Consider the following 19613-nt stretch of genomic DNA (forward strand, 5'->3'; position numbering starts at 1 on the left):
ACTTCATAAATAAATGGTAAATCTATTACCATACATAATAGTACATCTATTCATTTCTCTCTATCACCACTACCCTGGTCCAAGTGACCAACATCTCTGGCTCACAACAGACTCACAATCCATCTCCCTCAACAACTCTTCCCCCCCTCCTCCATCCAGTTTTCATAATAGAGCCAGGTGAGCTGTGAAGTATGGTAGCAACCATACTTGGGTAAAAACTGCTGTTTGAATTTTAACCCTGCTATTCTGGCTTCTGCACGCACTTGCTTGCTTGGACAATAGGGTGGTCACCTCAGCTTCCAGACTGAGACCTGGAGACTCACAGAGGTAATTTTCCTGTGCCTGTGGACCAGGACTACAGGAGATCGATTCCTACTGACTCAGTGGCTCCAGGAGTAGAAACTGTAGATAACCTTTAGAGATTACTGACTCCGCTTGGGTCTGCTTCTGTAAAACCTGCTTTCGCAAGATAGGGCCACATTCCAATAATGTCCAGCAGGGGCTGGGAACCCCCCTGCAGGCTGTTCCCAGACTTTAGAATTTAGAACAAAGGAAAATTTTTGTGGTTTGGACCTTTAAAAGGACTGCCTACTCCTGGGACAGCACCGCGTCGTGAGGACTCCACCTGCGTGTGGTGCTCTCTCGGCCGTCCTGGCCAGTTCAATAAATCCTTGCCTGTTTTTTAATCAATCAGCAGCCTCCGGTGGTCTTATTTTGACTCCAGGGTTTGACCCCACAACAACTGCTTAAAATGCAGACCCGACTATGTCACTCCCTTGCTTTAAAACTTTCAAGGTTTTCTATTGCTCTTACGATAAAGACTGTAACTCAGGCTGCAACACTGTGTAAGATATAGCCCCTGCCTGCTTCTCTGGACTCTTCTCAGATAATGGCCTTCCTCACTCCTGAACTCTGACCACTGCTTGTTCTCAGCTCTCAACAGCACTGGGCACCTTCTGGCTCCCTTCCCTCTGCCCAGATTGCTCTTCCTTCTCCCTCCCGCTTTACTGCTGGACACTTTATATATCTCTTTCCCTCACCACGGAGCTCCAACCTGGATGAGGCCCCCTTATACCTTTATTTCACATGATTCATGACAGTTCTTAATTATACTTGGTTAATGTCTTTCTCCATCCTGGACCACAAACTCCCATAAGGCAGAAGCTAGTTCTAAATTGCTTATCATAGTAACCCAGTACCTAGACCTGGGCAGAATGTCAATTGAATTAATAAGTGAGTGAGTGAGTGAGTGAGTGAACGAATGAATTATGGTAATGATGGATTTTTATACTCTGGCTCTCAATACTCATCTTTATCCTCCCCTACAGCACAAACCATGAATCAAGATCAAGAGGCACGAAGAAGGTCGGTTCAATATGAAAGGTAGTTTTGAGAACTCAGGGTATAAGCTGCATGGAGGGGAAACACTGAAAAGGAGAACTAGGAGGGTCTGATCTGGTTTCCTCAATTTGAGCAAGGGAAACAGCATCTCTACGTATATTCACTCCGAATACCACACAAGAACCAGCCATATGTTTCATAAATGAATTCCTTAACTCATGTAATCCCTTTGTAAATACCTAAGAAAAAAACCACTTTCACATGTATCTATATATTTTTTACAAAGGCAAGTCACCTAGGATCTTCTATCTATAAGGACTTAAAGTGACCCCAATTCAGTACCTCAGTATGTCCTTTACATTTATACTTTAAATATCTCTCTCTCCAGCTTTCAGACTCCATCCTTAAATTAAGATTATGGCGCTATATCCCAAAGTCTTCTACACAGTGTTGGGCTTAAGCTTAAAAGATATGAATAGAAGTTCAAGTCACTTATTAAACTGCAAGTGGCCATAAAGTGGAGTTAATGACATTTTTCGGGCAGGGCAAACCAAGAAATGGCTTGACCTGTGAGCTGAGTAAAATCGCTAGGGAAGAGGTTAAAATTCTAAATAATGTAAAGTGTAAGCTCATGATTGTTTAAGATGGTGAGCGATAACCTACCAAACAGAATATGTCCTGAGTTTCCCCTGGAGGATTGTTTTAGAAGTTCAAAATGCTATCTTCAGTAGCGAGGTTATTATTCATATCCTTCCTTTGTAAATCATGGATTTTTAAAGCCGTTGTCCTTTGAATTACAAAGTCCCAAATCCCAGAGAAATCATTATACTGTAATGTTAATTGGGCATTAATATTTACTACATTACGTTCGGCAGCATGTTTTTCTCTGGAAATTTCTTCCTTGCTGTATGAATGTTTCAAAATTTGAGATATAATAACGTTAAGACAATTTGTTTTTTAAAACATGGTCAAGGTATTAGGCTACCTTAGCCATCTTCTGCTGCATAACAAATGAACCCCAAACGTAACAGTTTAAAACAACAAACATTTATTGCCTTACAGTGTAAGTGCAGGGGCCAGAGGAGGCTTAGCTGGGTGTCTGTGGCTCAGGGTTTTTCATGAGCTCGCAGACAAGCTTTGGTGGGAGGGGCTGTAGTCATTCTGAGGTTGGACTGCGGAAAGCTCTACCTCCAAGGTCACTGTTATGATGGCTGTCAACAGGCTTCAGTTTTACAGTGGCTGTTGGACTGGGGGCCTGAGTTCTTCCTACCACACGGCGGTGGGACTCCCTCGTCTCCTTTCCACATGGGCCTCTTCGAAGTGCCGCTCAATACATGGCAGTTTTCTCCCGAGTGAAGGATCCGAAAGACAACAACCGAGACAGAGGCCACAGTGCCTTTGAGTGACCTAGTCTCCAAAGTGGCACATCTTCGCTTCCGCTTTCCTCTGTTCATTAGCAATGAGCCACTAAGTCCAGCCCCCTCTCCAGGGGAGGGAATTTGGATTGAACCTCTTGAAGGAAGGAATACCAAAGAATTTGTGGACATATTTTTAAAAGCACCCCATGGGCAGTAGTGAGAAGCAGGAGAGTTGGACACATTTGGAATTAGGAAGATCTGTGTTTTATTTATTTATTTGTTTGTTTTTAGTATGTTTTTATTGTATTTTAGAGGGAAGGAGAGTGATAGAGAGATAGAAACATTGATGAGATAAACCTCATAGATTGGCCGACTCCTGCATGTCCCCTACAGGGGATCGAGCCACAACCCAGGCATATGCCCTCCTGGTTCATGGGTCGATACTCAATCACTGAGCATACTGGCCGGGCAGAATATCTGTGTTTTAATCTGGACTGTGTTACTTACCTACCGAGGGGCTTTGTATAATTATTTAACCTCCTCATGTCATAGTATTTCAAAATTACAATGAGGTAAATCCCAGGAATCTTGTGTGGGATTTAATAATATAGCATGAAAAAGAACATGGTACAGCCCCCAGTCATAATAAGCACTCCCTTAACATTGTGCACATAACAGTAATTAGTGAAGCAACCTATTTATCGAGTGCCCACTAAGCAGATAATACACAGCCCTTAGGAGCTCACATCTAGCAGTTACGAAAGTCAATCTGAACTTGGGCACAGAACAGCTACGTGCTTTTTCCTCAGAAATCTGAGGGCTTCCTTAAGAGAGGCAGTCAGAAAGCAGTCTGTGTGACGCAGGAAATAGACAGCAGGTTTGAGCATCTTCGTTTGCTGCTTTTTCAAGAGTGGCTGTTCTTTCAACGTAACGCTCTCAGAAGCAGAGCCTTGTGCAGGGGTGGAGGGGTGGAGGGGTGGAGGAGGCAGTGCCGCCAGCTGGGCCTCTCCTCTGGACACCCCAGGGCCTGAGGGGTCTTGCTGGGGCACAGTTTACAAATCTGCACGAACAGATTGTGCCTGTAATCCCAAGTACAAAGGGTCAAAGGTCGTGCTTTAAAACCATGTCAACTTAATATAGCCATTTAAGTAAACAGTGTCATACATATGTTCAACAAGGAAATCTTGTTTCTCCTTTTAAAAACGTGCAACGCTCTAAACGTCAGAGTCTGAAGGGAATACCTTGCAGTCAATCCCGGCTTGTTTCTTCTAAGAAAAAAAAAAATAGAAGACCATTTCTACATGATTGTCCTTTTGTAGCTCCGTAGATCTCATTCTGAGCCAATAATGTGTGTGCCGCCTAGATTGCGTTATTAGATACTAACTCTAGGGCTCCCCACAACTTGTAATCAAAGCGAAAATAAACAAGAGACCTTAAAGCTTAGTCTTTTCTCCATTTAGAATTAGAGGTTAGAGGAATTTCAGCGCTGGTTAGCCTGCATATCCATGCTGCTTAGCATCCCAGAGTCAAAGCTCAAATGATTGAGAAGAATTTCTCCTTTCGAGTTTCGTTGCCCGAGTGCCAAGGCGACCAAGGGTGATTTTCCTCTGGGCTATTGCAAGTATAAAGATTAGTCCAAGATTTCATTAAATATTCCATAGCCCTCGTGTGGCATTTAAAAAACGAAGCCCACCAAAAAATGGTAACTATGGAAAGACTGAAAAATGGAGGTGAACAATCCAAACTCAAACACATTATAAAATACATGAATTATTATACAACATCAACGTCCTACTCTTTAGAGCTGCTTGCATCCGAGCCTGTTATTAGCCTTGTATCAAAACTTTATTCTTGGCAGATGGGCGACTTTCTGTGGATACCAAGATAGCAGGTTTGACCAAAGTGAGGCAGGCTTTGAAAACAACCCACAGATTCAAGGTTAACTTCATCCAACTCACGTGAAATATACCAGGCGCCCACGTCTGTCGCGATTTAATAATTCAGACTTGTCAGAGACTGCAGGCCTCGCCACAAAGCACCAAGGATAGGGGCTGAGCAAGTGCAGAAGAGCAGGAGTAACTGACTACAATGTTAGGAGTATAGGCTCCAAAGTCAGAAACCAAGCTGTCACCTCTGCTGTGTCATTTACCACCTATGAATCCCTGGGCAAGGGCCTTACAATCCCCGCGTCTCATTCCATCCGTCTAAGGTCCTCAAGGCCATGTGACTCACAGCAGGATTAAATGTGACATGCACACACAATGCCAGGCACATGGAAGGCCCTGGGCTGTGTCTGATTTAGGGGGTTCTGCTTCATATTTGATGTTTAGGACACATGTTCAAAAATCAAAGTTCTTCTAAGTCATCACACTGTTATGAGTATTTCTTAGCTAATTGATGGAGGCTCAGCTACACATAAGCCTACTGAATTAGTTTTGTTCTTATTATTTTTGCTTTGAGAACATACGCTGTGTCCAACATGATGCTGGATGTCAATATTTTCATAGAACTTACTATCTAGTGACAAAGACTAGTTAATTGAACATAGGAGAGGGTCCAAATGAAAGTGTATACATAGTGGTTAAAAACTGTAAAATTAAATTCAATATGATATTCTGGATTGAATCCTGGGACAGAAAAAAGGACATTAGTGGAAACACAGAAAATCTGGAATTTCATTTATAGTCTACGAATGTTGGTTTCTTCGTTTGGACAAGTACACCATGGTGCTGGATGTTAACATCAGGGGAAAGCTGGTCAAGGAACTCTACATCTTTATAACTTTTCTGTAAATATGAAATGAGTCCAGTGCAAGTTGCCTGTCCCTTCCCCAACCATATCCCCTCACCCTACAACCTCACACTGACTAATTTCTTTTCTTTTCTTTTATTTTTTTGAAATATATTTTATTGATTTTTTACAGAGAGGAAGGGAGAGGGATAGAGAGTTAGAAACATCGATGAGAGAGAAACATCGATCAGTTGCCTCCTGCACACTCCCTACTGGGGATGTGCCCGCAACAAAGGTACATGCCCTTGACTGGAATCGAACCCGGGACCCTTGAGTCCGCAGGCCGACGCTTCATCCACTGAGCCAAACCTGCTAGGGCACACTGACTAATTTCTAACCACCAGCATCCCATCGCTTTGGCTGAAGGCTCCCTTTAGCGCCCTGAGGCTGCTTTGCTCTGCCCAGCATCAGTGCCCAGCAGTTACTGACTGAGGAAAGTTGGTGGGTAAATGTTCTAACTCTTTCCACCTTGGGTGAGAGGACTCTAAGCTGTGTGTTTTGCCTGGGCTCCCAAACTCGCTTCAAAAAGATCACTGATCTTTTCTTAAGGGCTGTAACTTGCTTGACAATGCACATGTGAGTGGCTCCTTGCCTCGTTTCACTTCCCCAAATAAATTTTTACCTGAATCCTTATGTCGTGGGCTGCTTCTGGGAGAAATCCAAACCAAGACATCACGCCTGACTATATTTGCTGATGGAGAGAAGTGCTTACTGAGTGTATCAGCTCACGGTCATTGTCAGGGAGATATTATGGGTGCCCTGGATTATTTTTCGGTTCCTGGAAAGAGCTCCTCACTCCATACTGTGAAGAAATCTCACCAAATTATAAATACACTGGGAACTGACACACTCGAAAGCCACACATTTTGGGATGTGTGGAAGGGAAGCAAATGTTTGGAAAAACGCTAACAGAAATTTCCATTCTAAAATGCATGCATGCATTCATTCAACCAGAACCTGCTAAGGATTTTCTATGGGATAAAAAGTGAACAAAATAGAAAAGGTCCTTACTTTTAGGAAGCTTACATTTCTTGTCAGTGGACATGGACAGACACACACACACACACACACACACACACACACACAACCCAGGAAAACAAATTAATAAACAAGATAATATTAGACAGTGGTAAGTGCTGTGAAGAAAAGAAAACAAGCTCAGATGATAGCATGACCTAGATGGGGAAAGGTTACTCTAACAGGGACCAAAACACGTGTCGGCTCTGGTGCGCACTCCTCCGGGCTCTCAGTTCTTAAGTCACATCGTCACGGGCTGCCCTTTACCAAGAAAGACCTTTTACCACCACCCCCATCACCCCAACTGGCCAGCATTCGATTGTCCCTTAACTTACCAAAGTCCCACTTGTCTAAGGAGGGTCTCCCAACATGGGCAAATAGAAATCCCTCTTACAAATATATGTACCCAGGAATGGCTTTTAGTATTGATTCTTAAATCCAAACTTCGTAAAGTCACCAACAATCATCTGGGTGTGCCTTTCACTGTTGTATGGCAGTGGTTAGGCAGCCTGGCGGAAACGTCACAAGCAACTCATCTCTGGACAGCAGCCCCTTCTGAAGGAGCGAAATTTCAACAGTTCCAGTGAAACGGAGGGTCCTTAGGACTTTGGTTAAATTTAGCTTAAGTCCTAACTCTAGAAATCCCCCCTCTCTCTCTCTCTCTCTCTCTCTCTCTCTCTCTCTCTCTCTCTCTCTGTGTGTGTGTGTGTGTGTGTGTAGGTCCCTCAAGACCTAGCCTTTCCCTCAATAATCAGCAACCCCCCAAGCAGCAGAACAGCCCAGACCTGACTGCTGGTCACAGGTCCAGACCTCTGCAGGCGAAAGGTCACATCTTGACCGAAGTTGTTTCAGGAGGAACGATCCCCTGGCTACTTTACCCACAGGGGTGTTGGAACAGAGGTCAGAACTGTCCTCAAGACCTGAGGAAAAGATTCATTATCCTTACCTCACCTCTGACTAGTAAGCTCCCTGGAAGACCAGAACCGCTAACCCATGGCATCCTGCGACTTGCCCTAATCTGTAACCTACCTGCCATTGGGCTCCCTGCCTCTGGGTTGGCCTATTCAATAGTAAACTGTTTTTCTCTCCATCCTGCAAACTCCTGCTCAGGCATTTCTTTGGGCCAGTGCACAAGCAGGTGGACTCTAATACTAAGGTCCTGGTAACACAAACAAAAGCAGCAGCTGGGGACTCACTGAGGCCGTAACTTTGGTTTACTGGGAAAGAAGGAGGGGAGGAAGTAGCAGGTAGTATCAAGCGGATCTTTTAGGAGTGAAGGTTTCAAGTTTCCTCTCTCAGAGCCCCTCAAAAAGGTGCTGCAGAGTCATCCCCTGCTGTGTGCCCCACCTGCCAGGCTGCCAGGCATGGTTTGGCTCAATGATACGGCAACAGCCTTGTGAAATAAGAATCACCACCCCCATTTGGCAGATAAAGCTCCGAGAGGTGAACTGATTTGCTGAGATCATGAAGGTGGTAAATGGCAAAGCCAGATTCAGATTCCATCAGACAAGCAAGATTTGCAATTCCAAAGCCTGCTCCATGCCCTTCGAGAATGTCAACCTACCCCTAGGCTTTCACAGTGGTTGACGCCTCAGAGGGCATCGGCCAGCCCTAATCCACAGGCCAACAGAATTCCTGGACAAGTGTCCCTTATCTCAGCTCACAACCTCCCCACTCAGCTAGTTAACACAGATGGATGACGAGATAAGCAGCATCCTATTCCATGGTCCGAGACAATGCTGACAGGTGGGCATGTGGTATGAAGAAAGAACCCTGGGCCCAGCTGGTGCAGCTCAGTGGTTGAGCGTCGACCTACGAACGAGAAAGTCAGGGTTCAATTCCCACACATGCCGGGGTTGTGGGCTCGATCCCCAGTGTGGGGGGTGCAGGAGGCAGCCAATCAATGATTTTCTCTCATCATTGACGTTTCTATCTCTCTCTCCCTCTCCTTTCCTCTCTGAAATCAATAAAAACATTTTTTTTTAAAAGAGAATACCTTATAAGGTAGGCTCTACCTGTTTGTAATATGCAGCTTCCATTTGCTTGTCTTCAGAACATTCTACATCTGGTATTTAGAGGGTTGGTAGTCCTTGAGGGAGAGAAACTAAGTAGCTATTTCTATTGCATGTAGAAGTCAATGGACCATGGCAGGATTACTTCCCATAGGTTTATAAAAAGTTCAGGCACAAAGAAATCTTTGGAAACCATTATCATCATGTTTTGACTAAGGATGATTAATCATCTGAAAAGAATGAGCTGTTATCATGTTTATAGGCTTAACATTAGCAAACAGTGCAGTGAGATGGCTCAGAAAGCCCATCAACATTAAGCTGCCTTCATAGATGTAGAGTCCAGAACTCTGGATTTCACATCTGTGTTTCAGACGGTACACAAGACAGTGGCGAGGATGTGCAGTCTAGGACATAGTGGTCGGGGTAGAGAAGGGTGGGGACTCCGCGTGGGTGAGGAAAGGCTACAAGAATAGCCGAAAGGAATTCAGGAAGAGGGAGCACAATGTTTGCTTTCAAATACAGTACCTAAAGGGAAGAGATTAGAGCCACTGTGTGTGGCTCCAGCAGCTGGACAGTAGGCCAATGGGTGGAAGAAAATGTTGATTCCGTACAAGTCAGAACTTTCTGAAAATGAACAGCCTAGAATGGACTGGCTGGCAAGGAAGAGACATTCCCATCTGATTAGTCCCAGGAAAGGTGGGCTGGCTCATTTACAGGGAGAGTTACTGATGTGGAAAGTCATGTGCCGATAGACAGTTAACTCTAAAGTTGGTCATCAGCCCAGCCAGCCATTTTATTGGGTATATTATTTACATGTCACTGTTCCAGGTTGGAGAAAATCACTTGCCAAAAAGCCATCCTGTTTCACCTTGTTTACACCACGAGTGGAGAGCTGACCCTGTCTTCCCAAGCTTCAATTCTTATCAGTTCAAGATTCGCTAAGTGGTTAGGTGATTTGAACACTCATATTATTTAAATCACTAGGGGCCCGGTGCACGATATTCGTGCACTGGGGTTGGGGGGTCCCTCAGCCCAACCTGCCCCCTCTCACATACTGGGTGCCCTCAGGGGATGTCCTACTGATGGCTTAGGCCCGCTCCCCACTCTCCTTTGTGGGAGGCAACCGGGCTGATCAGGGGAAGGCACCAGCCCCATCACCCCACTGCTGCAGCCACTACCAGTCACCACAGCCACGAAGGTGTTTTCATCAACACGGACTCCAGTCCCTTCACCAAGAAAAAATGACAACTTTCTTTAGGGAGGGAGAGACAGAGAGAAACATCAATGTGAGAGGGACACTTTGATTGGTTGCCTCCTGTATGAGCCCTGACCATGGGCGCCAGGCTGGGGGGCATGCAGGGACCCCTGGGCCGCACGCAGTGGTGGCCCCCAAGGGTCTCCACACACCCCAGAGGCCAGCAGCCAGCCCCCCATCATGTGCGCCAGGCTGGGGGCGTGGACCCAAACTGCCTCTTGGTGCTGGAGCATTCCCAAGCGGCTGGGGGCACTATGGTGACAGGGGATGTTTCCACCCCGCCCCGCCCCCAGCCCCTTGGCTCCTGCACCTATAGGCTCAAAGTGGCCAGGGGGCGTTCTGGGAACCCTGCCACTCAGGACCTAAGCAAGGGGCCTACAGGCTCGGACTGGCCTGGGTCCTGAGGATGTTTGCGGGACCCAGCCACTTGGCGCCTGCACCCTTAGGCTCCAAGTGGCCAGGGGGCATTCTGGGACCCTGCCCCTCAGGACCTAAGTGCAGGCCTACAGGCTCTGATCGGCCTGGGTCCCAAGGATGTTTATGGGACCCAGGCTGCTCAGGACCTAAGCGCAGGCCTACAGGATCTGAGAGGCTTGGGTCTGAAGGATGTTTCCCAGACCCCAGACTGCTGCAAGTGTTTGGGGGCGGGAACATAGCGACATGGGAATGTTCCCGCCCCGCCAAGGCTCCCAGTGGCCAGGGGCCGTTCTGGGGCCCCTGCCACTCAGGACCTAAGCGCCAGCCTACAGGCTCTGAGCAGCTTTAGGTCCCAGACCCCAGACTGCTGCAAGTGTTTGGGGGCGGGAATGTTCCCGCCCACCAAGGCTCCCAGTGGCCAGGAGGCGTTCTGGGGCCCCCGCCGCTCAGGACCTAAGCGATCCGCCTGAGTCCGGAGGATGTTTATGGGACCCAGGCTGCTCAGGACCTAAGCGCAGGCCTACAGGATCTGAGAGGCTTGGGTCTGGAGGATGTTTCTCAGACCCCAGACTGCTGCACGTGTTTGGGGGCGGGAACATTCCCGTGTCACTATGGCGACACGGGAATGTTCCCGCCCAGCCAAGGCTCCCAGTGGCCAGGGGGCTTCTGGGGCCCCTGCCACTCAGGACCTAAGCGCGGGCCTACAGGCTCTGAGTGACTTAGGTCCCAGACCCCAGACTGCTGCAAGTGTTTGGGGGCGGGAACATTCCCGCGTCGCTATGGCGACGCGGGAATGTTCCCGCCCACCAAGGCTCCCAGTGGCCGGGGGGCATTCTGGGGTCCCTGTGGCTCAGGAACTAAGCAATCCCGCCTGGGTCCGGAGGATGTTTATGGGACCCAGGCAGCTCAGGACTTAAGCGCAGGCCTACAGGCTCTGAGAAGCCTGGGTCCAGAGGACGTTTACAGGACTCAGGCTGCTCAGCACCCGCATATGCAAATTAACCGCCATCTTGTTCGCTCTGATTGGCTGTGGGCGTAGCGAAGGTGCGGTCAATTTGCATGTTTGGGTATTATTAGGTTAGATTACCGACGAGATCATAGGGTGTATTTTTTTTTTTAAAGAAAGAAAGGTGGTTTGGATCGACACGTGAACACACTAAGAAATAGAAGTTACTTTTATTACTGACATGTGTTTTTTTAAAAAAATTTGTTCTCTAAAAGCCAACCACATCTCCATAATTGTGCAATTTACCAGTGGAATGACAGGGAAGCTTTAGCTTTGGGTTAGCAGATTTCAAAAAATAAAACCCACGCCTTTTTCTCAGCTCCGTATATTGCTGTGCGGTATTCTCCCTGCATCACTCAGATTTATCTTTACATTAACAATGCTCGCCAGCGGATAGCCAAAAAGGCTCGCCAAGTTGGACCGACTTCAAGATGTGTCCATGTGGGGGTGCTCCATGCCCTCGGCAGAAGCAGGCTGCACGAGGCCCCATTTATTACTTTACGCCATAAACACTATGTCCTCCGCCAACGAGAAGCCCAGCATGACCATCCCATAGGTTACCAGGCACCACAAACATCCGCTAACACAGGCGCCACAGAGAGCACAGGGAAGGCGTCGAGCGTCCATTTTTTAAGTGGTTTATGATGTGGAGTCTGCTGTTTAAAAACTAATCATCAAAAACACAGTCCCAAGCTCTGCCTAGAACAAATATTTGCAAGGCAAAGCTGTGCTCGGTTTGGAAAAGAATAATGTACTTATGCGGGCACTCTGTCATTGCATTTATAGACCTGCATTTCACACCTTTGCCCATTAGGTGCTGGCTCTCCGTGGCATGCAGGAGACCCAAACTGCAATTTCACTTTGATATCTTTACTCCACAAGGAGAGCTGACTGTTGACTTGCCAACGTTCCTTCGACCCGTGGTCGGCAAACTGCGGCTCGAGAGCCACATGCGGCTCTATGGCCCCTTGAGTGCGGCTCTTCCACAAAATACCACGGGCCTGGGTGAGTCTATTTTGAAGAAGTGGCGATAGAAGAAGTTTAAGTTTAAAAAATTTGGCTCTCAAAAGAAATGTCAATCGTTGCACTGTTGCTATTTGGCTCTGTTGACTAATCAGTTTGCCGACCACTGCCTTAGACCCCTGTGAAGCAGGAAGTTTACAGGGGTGGGAGGAGATGATGCTCGCCAGGTCTGCCGGAAGGGAAACCACACAGAACTGTCCAACCCTTGAAATCCAATCTGGGACAACTTGAGCTTTGCTTCTCTCAAAAGGAAACAGAATCGCCAATCACAGAAAAGGTGGGACCAACAACCCTGTCTGCCAAATCCCTTTCTTTGGTTTCTAGCCAGCATTTTAGCTTCTGGGAATGTTTCAATACCAGTTACCTCCAAGGTGCATCCGTCAGTACCCCAGGGAGAAGGCCTTCCAGGGTGGCCCAGGTGGAAACTGGCCTAGAACCCCAGTTGGTCAGGGCACAGAGCTACCACAGCTGCCAGGGAAGGTGGGCGCCTTCCCGGGCACACATGCCAGGGAGCCTAACAGTAAACACCCGGAGAACATCTAGTCCTCACTACGGACAGCAGCACCCCAAGCACTTTCAGATCCGCAGCTCCAACTGGGGGTTCAGGTCTCTAGGGTTCGGTCCCCACACAAAGGCACATTTCCTAGAATCCTCTCCCGCCCACGCGGGTCTCTTGAGAGTTCCAGAAGCCACCTCTAGCCTCTGCACCTGAAAGGCAATGGGTCTAGAACTGTCAAGTCCGTGGCACTTCAATCCTACGCAGGAATCTCTGCACCGTCCCAGCCCTCGGGCCTCCTGTTACCTTCCCCTGCCCCTTCCAAGGTCTCCAGGCGTCAACAACAGGCAGGAGGCACGTCTCTGGCCTCACCCCCCCGCCCCCCGCCCCCTCCCCCCCCCCCCCCCCCCCCAGTAAGGCTCCTGCACCGACACGCCTCCCAGGCGCACACGTACACCCATTGAAGGTACACAAACCCCGCACCCGGCCACCGGCCACCGACTCCCGCCGCCCGCCCGGCCCCAACAAGCGTCATATAGAAAGTGATCGCCCCCAAATACACTTCCCCACGCACCCTCAAGTGGGTGACCCTGCCGGGCACCCTCTGAGCGCCACCAGCGCCCCAGACGCGCGGCTGCCCCACTCACTCATCGGGACCCTCACGCCTGGGACACTTCTGTCAAAACTCCGAGCTTGGTTTCATAACCACGAGTCTGTCCGGGGCTGGGGGAGCTCGGCTCGCCAGGATTTCCACCCACGCCAACTCCCTGGGACCGTGGGCCTGCCTCCGCTGACCTCAGCTCCGCGGGGCCCATGCCAGGCTGCCGCCGCCGCCGGCCCGGCACGGGACCGTGCGCTTTGGGGAGGAGCGCGCCGGGTAGACGCGCACGGCCGGTGGGCTCCTCTGCGCGGCCGCGCGGCCCGGGACCTCTCCCGGCTCCGCAGCCGCAGCTCCGGCGCTCCCGCCCCAGCCCCGATGTCACACAGAAACACCCGCAAAACTTTTCCACCAAAACTATCTGTGGAGCGAGAGCCCTTCCAGGCACCGCCAACACCAGTCGGAGCGAGTGCCAACGTCGGGTGGTTCTCCGGTCGCCCCCAAATCCCGGCTGTCCCCCATCCGACACACACACACACACACACACACACACACACACACACACACACAGTGGATCAGGTTACAGCAACCCACCAGCGGAAAACAACTTCGCGGGGAGGAGGGGAGCACAGCCAAACCCCAAGTCGCCCGGGAAAAACGATCCCCGGACACTCAGGAGGCAGATCCCCATTTTCATAAACAACTGGCGTCCCAGGTCCGCTCCCAGGCGCCCTGGCACCACCGGGGGGGAGGAAAAGAAGAAGCCGACACCGGAACCCCCTCCAGTACCTTGGAGCCTCGCCTCGGGATTGAGAGCGCGGGTTCGCATCTGCGCTGGGGCCGAGGGCGCGGGGGGCCTCCGGGCCGAGTGGCCGCAGCCCGGGGTCCCCGCCGCTGCCCGGGCTCAGCAGCAGCCGCCGCCGCCGCCGCTGCAGCCGCCGCCGCCGCCACCGCCGCCGCCGCTCCCTGGACCGCCTCCTCTTCCCATGGCTGCGCCCAGCTTGGCAGCTCCCGGGCTGTCAGGCTCGGGGAGAGGGAGGGGGCGGGGTGAAACGGGAAGGGAGGATGGGGCGGGAGGGGTGGGAATCTGCGGCCGCGGTTCAGCGGGGGTCACGCCGCGCCCGGCCCGCCGCCCCCGGGACCCGGGCTGCCGAAGCGGGAGGAAGCGGGAGTGCGGGGCCGCCGGTGCGAGACCCGCTGCGGGGACGCCGTCCGGGCCGCGCACTCCGAGGAGCTGGGATGAAGCGCTTCCCGGCGGGGACTCGGAGTTAGTGCGTGTCACCCTCCTCCGGGCGGCGCGGCTCCCCCTAGAGGAAGCTATTGGGAGCTGCAGGACGCTGCCTTCCTCTCCGCCCACCCGGCTCCCAAAAAGAAGGCCGGACCTAAAAGACCTTAAGTGCTTGCACTCGGAGCCGCACAGAAAAGCTCGCTCCCCGCAGGACACGGGCGAAACCCCAGGAGGTAGCTTAGAGAGCGCGATTGCCGACCAAACACTGCCTCTCCCCACGCTCAACCCATGTCCAAACTCCTGCTCCGTGGGGTGTGGTAACACACACACACACACACACACACACACACACACACACTCACACACACACTCACACACCAGCTCAAAGCAGGAAAGACCTTGTTTTAAAGGTTAGAAAACGAAGACAGGGAGATGAAGTGATTTACCAAGGGCACCAGGCGTGTTAGAAGGGGGGTCTGTCGAGCAGCCTCGCCCAGGGCTGCAGGGAGCCCTGACACGGGCCCAGCCTGAGGTTTCTTAACTCCCCGGCCTGGACAGAGTTCATGTGTCAGATCCGGGCCTGCCCACCTCATTCCCCTGCAGGCCAAACAAAGAGCAGGGAAAGTGCTCCAGAAAGTTAAGCCTATCATTTTGTAAGGCATCAAACCCCCCGCCCGTCACCACATGCCTTCCCAAGCAGAAAGTACAAAAGTCCAGTTCCAGGTTGTCTGAGATCTGAAGGAGCAGCGAGTCCTGCTATCTTTTGACTATTTACTTTCTTGCCGGCTGCCAGCTGTAACGTCATTTATCTAACAGCTTCGGCTTACTAAACGACTTCTTCTTCTTTTTTTTTTTTTTTTAAACAGGGCTCCCCGACCCAAAGCCAAGTTTATACCCAGACAGAAATGTTTAAACAACTTAAACTTAAACCAAGCCTCTTAGCACTAGCATAAAAGATCCCCGGGGCCTAAAGAGTAGCAAGAGGGGGCCAAGACGTGGGTAGGAACACAGGACTAAATACTTTAGGGCGGCAGATATCACATAAGACAATCCCTGTTTTGAAAGAAATCCGATTAGTGGAAAATTCTGTTACTAAGAGTCCTTTCCAAGGCTGGGTTGTGGCTCAACAACCCCACCTTTCCCAGGCAAAGACACACCGAATGACAGGAGGAAGGATTCTGGAAGGGGTGTGTACCATCACTGTCCCATAGGGGGCAGGAGAGAGGTGGATGTTGATTTGGAACTGGTCCTGTTGTGTCTCATCCCAGTATAAAAAGACCTTCTTTCCCTAAGACCCTCCCCCAGTCCCTCCTTGGCTGGGGAGCTACGCTAGAGCAGTGGGAGTGCTTACCAGTGTCTGGAAGGTGTTCTTTTTTCTTTTTTTACGGGAGTTGCTCATGTAAAGAAAGACAGGTTAGGACACAGGCAGGCAGGACTCCTGGTGGGTGGTCGGTCAGCACATGCCAAGCTGGTGAAAGGGCAATACCGGCAGGAGCAAAGGCCAGGCAGCCCTCAAATGCTGGCTCTGCTCCTGTCTGAGATGACTTCCCAAGTTGGCTCTTCAGACTCTGGTACCACCAAGTTCTTTCTCTATCCCCTCTTTTTTCTTTTTAAAAAAATATATTTCTTTGTTGATTTCGGAGAGGAAGGGAGAAGGAGAGAGAGATAGAAACATCAATGATGAGAGAGAATCATTGATCAGCTGCCTCCTGCACACCCCCTACTGGGGATCAAGCCCGAAACCCAGGCAAGTGCCCTTGGCCAGAATCGAACCTGGGACCCTTCAGTCCGAAGGCTGACGCTCCATCCACTGAGCCAAGCCGGCCAGGGTTCTATCCCCTCCTTTTAGCCTTTGACCCCCCCCCACACACACACACACACCCCACCCCTGGAGCTCAGAGAACCTTGACCTCATCTAGGAGGTGCCAGATGGATTCACGAAATACTTTCAAAGTTCTATTGCTGCCTTTGGTAGAAAAGTAATATGCACAGAAGACATAGGAAAAGACGTACTCGTTAATATGAAATATTATGGAACCAGAAGAAACTTGCCACGTGTGTGAAGGGCAGGCTTTGCTTTGAAGTCCCATGAGTAAAGGTCCCTGGGTCTCGTATATGACTATGTGTAGGTCTATGGTGGTAGATGTCGCGTTGTATTTTCCAGGTTAGGGGGGAAGTGTATCAGGAATTGAGTGGACTGATTTGTTACGAGTGAAGGCATGCCAGAGCACCTTTACCTTTTGAAACCTGAAATTGTACATGCTCACCCCTCACCCCCACCCCCAAGCCTGGAATATCCTACTTTGACCTCATGGGGAAGTCTCCTTGACCTTCAAGTTTCAGCTCAATTGTTTAGTTCCTCTCTAAAGCCTTTCCGGCTGGTCCCACAGGTGTTGTTCATTAATTACTCACCCTTGCATCTGCAACAGCAGAGGCCTCTGTGCCTACTTTCATGAAATACTTCAGTTTCTATCCAGGTTAGTCCCTAGAAAATGGTAGGGTGCTCGAAAAATGTTTAAACTAAGTGCAATGAAAAGTAATATCTCCCGAATTTGGGTCTCTCAAACCTAGGTCTTTATACAGAGCTGCAGAGAGCCACACTCAACAGCCTCTTGTACTCCACGTTCCGAATCTGTTCACTTCCTGATTCTCCACAACTGGCACCTGGCCTGCACCACCATCCCCTCTCACCTGGGTTACCGCGCTAGCCTTTCTCCTCCACTGGTCTCCCTCATCAGCACCCACCACCGCCGACAACCAGAGTTAGTCTACCCTCAGTTCCCAGCAGGATTCTTTTCTAAACTATGTCAGATGGTGGCATTCCTCTGCTCAAAAGTCTTCAGTGGTTCCCCATTTAAATCCGAGGAAAATTCAAAATGACCCATGAGGCCCTCCATGACCTGGGTACCTCTGTCCTTGACCTTGTCTCCTGTTGCTCACCCCATCATTCAGCCACCCATTCTGCTCCAGACGCCCCGGCCTCCTGGCTGTTTCCTAAGCAGGCCAGGCGCCTCCTCACTTGGAGCCTCGCACTGCCTCCTCCCTCAGCCTTACACATCTCCCCCCAGTTATCCTCCCTTACTTCCTGTAAGTCTTTGCTCCAATTTACCTTGTCAGTGAGTTCTATCTTGATGGGCCTATGTTACCTTGTTACAGCCAACCCTTCCCCCAACCCTGTTGCAAATCTCTGCTACAACGTGGATGGAAAGATAGACTGTATTTTAAAGACAGTAAAAACAATTATAACATGATTCAGATAATGCCTATTCAAGTGTGGACTTCCAGGAATTGTATCTCCCCAAACTATACAACTCCACAGTATACATTCCTTAAATCTACAGTTATCTGGGATGAGCTTTGATTGCAGTGATAAAACTTTTTCTCAAAACAAAACACCTGAACCAGCATTTTGTAGCTGCTTCATTTTGTTGCATTTGTGGTTGAAGAAGTAGGCTTGGCAGCCAGGCGCCTGGGGATGTTGTGTGAGCCATCTGTGATTTCATCAAGCTCACAGTGACTCCATTTCTAGGTCTATAGAATGATAGGGGGCGGGGGGGGGGGGGGGGGGTGCTATCATTTCAGCTGTAAAACAAATTATTGGATTGATAATTGTGATGGTTAATATTATGTGTCAATTTGGCTAGTCCACGGTATTCAGATATTTGTTCGAATATTATTCTAGATATTTCTATGAAGATATTTTAAAGATGAGATAAATGTTTAAATCAGTAGACTTTGAGTAAGGTAGTTTATCCTCCATAATGTGGGTGGGCCTCATCCAATCAGTGGAGGGTCTTAATAGAAAAAGACTGACCTCTTCATAAGAAGAGGGAATTCTGTTGGTAGACTGCCTTTGAACTTGAACTGCAGCATCAATTCTTCCCCAGGTCACTAGTCTACCAGCCTGCCAGCTGCCCCTGCAGTTTTTGGACTTGCCAACCTTCACAACTGCATTAGTCAATTCCTTGAAACAAATTTCTATCTATCTATCTATCTATCTATCTATCTATCATCTATCATCTATCTATTCTATTATATTGGTCCTGTTTTTCTGGAGAACCCAGACTAACACAATATTCATTGGTAAATTCTAAAAATAAAACACACTTACTTTGAAGGATTTTTTTTCCAAACAACACTGACTTTCCATCCACCAGATTCTTTCAACAAATGTTGGAGAGTCTGCACTACAACAGACTGGTTCTGGGAACTTAAGATGCACCAGAAAACACACAGCATACCACAAAAACCCTGCCCTGAGGGGCTTGCATTCAAGTTGGGAGAGACTGATGATAAATGTGATGAGTAAATCACTGGAGGGCTGATTAAAAAAAACCGATAGGTAGTAGGATAAGGGCTCAGGAGGGCCAGGTAGTGGGCTAGAATGCTGGAGCCCCTTCCTGGCCCCGAGTCTGGTGTGCTGTGGAGTCCAGCGGGTGATGGGTGTGTAAGAGCTGCCTGACCAGGGTAAGCACTCTGCCCTCGTCCCCAGCCCCAGCGCCCAGCTGCACTGGTGGAGAGGATGGCAAGGGAATCATGATGGGGAGAAAGCAATCCCCGTAGGAAGCCTTTGCCTTTCCTTTCCCATCAGGAAGCAACAGAGAGAAAGCTATTTCATGATCTGGACATTCTTAGCCAAGACTCATGAGGAGGTTCCAGAGCCAGAATTAAAGCTTCAAATCACCATTTATTTTGATGAATTCCAAGGGTTATGAGTTTGATTCCAGGCCAGGGCACATACCCAGGTTGTGGGTTCGATCCCCAGCTGGGGTGCATACAGGAGGCAACAGATCGATGTTTCTCTCCCTCTCCCTTCCTCTCTCTAGAATCAATGAAACACAGGTGAGGATTGAAAAAAATAAGAATTTCAATTCAGAGCTCAAAGAAACTAAAAGGAATTTGATTGCCTTGACTCTTCGGTGGATTCAGAGCCACCCACAGGACAGCTCGGGGCTTGGGAAATGCCACCTGGTTGAAAGGAACAAAGTAAGAGAGGTCTCAATAGGAACTTAGGAATGAAGGTTCCCCTTTAAATCAGTTAAGTGTAAATTTTTTTTTAAATTTAAAAACAT

The 19613-nt window shown here is 49.3% G+C and overlaps 1 protein-coding gene across 4 annotated transcripts in view; it reads right to left on the minus strand.

Moving 5' to 3' along the window:
- GHR (growth hormone receptor) overlaps positions 1 to 14204 on the minus strand; it is a 213743-nt gene extending 199539 nt beyond the window's left edge. For all 4 annotated transcript variants that reach the window (XM_054715291.1, XM_054715288.1, XM_054715293.1 and 1 more), the window contains exon 1: positions 14103 to 14204. In XM_054715291.1, the coding sequence (XP_054571266.1) occupies positions 14103 to 14142 (40 nt within the window). In that variant the 5' untranslated portion in view covers positions 14143 to 14204. The remainder of the gene's footprint in view (positions 1 to 14102) is intronic.
- Positions 14205 to 19613: the final 5409 nt, after the last annotated feature.

This window comes from Eptesicus fuscus, chromosome 4, assembly GCF_027574615.1.
Source record: "Eptesicus fuscus isolate TK198812 chromosome 4, DD_ASM_mEF_20220401, whole genome shotgun sequence".
Classification (NCBI taxonomy): domain Eukaryota; kingdom Metazoa; phylum Chordata; class Mammalia; order Chiroptera; family Vespertilionidae; genus Eptesicus; species Eptesicus fuscus.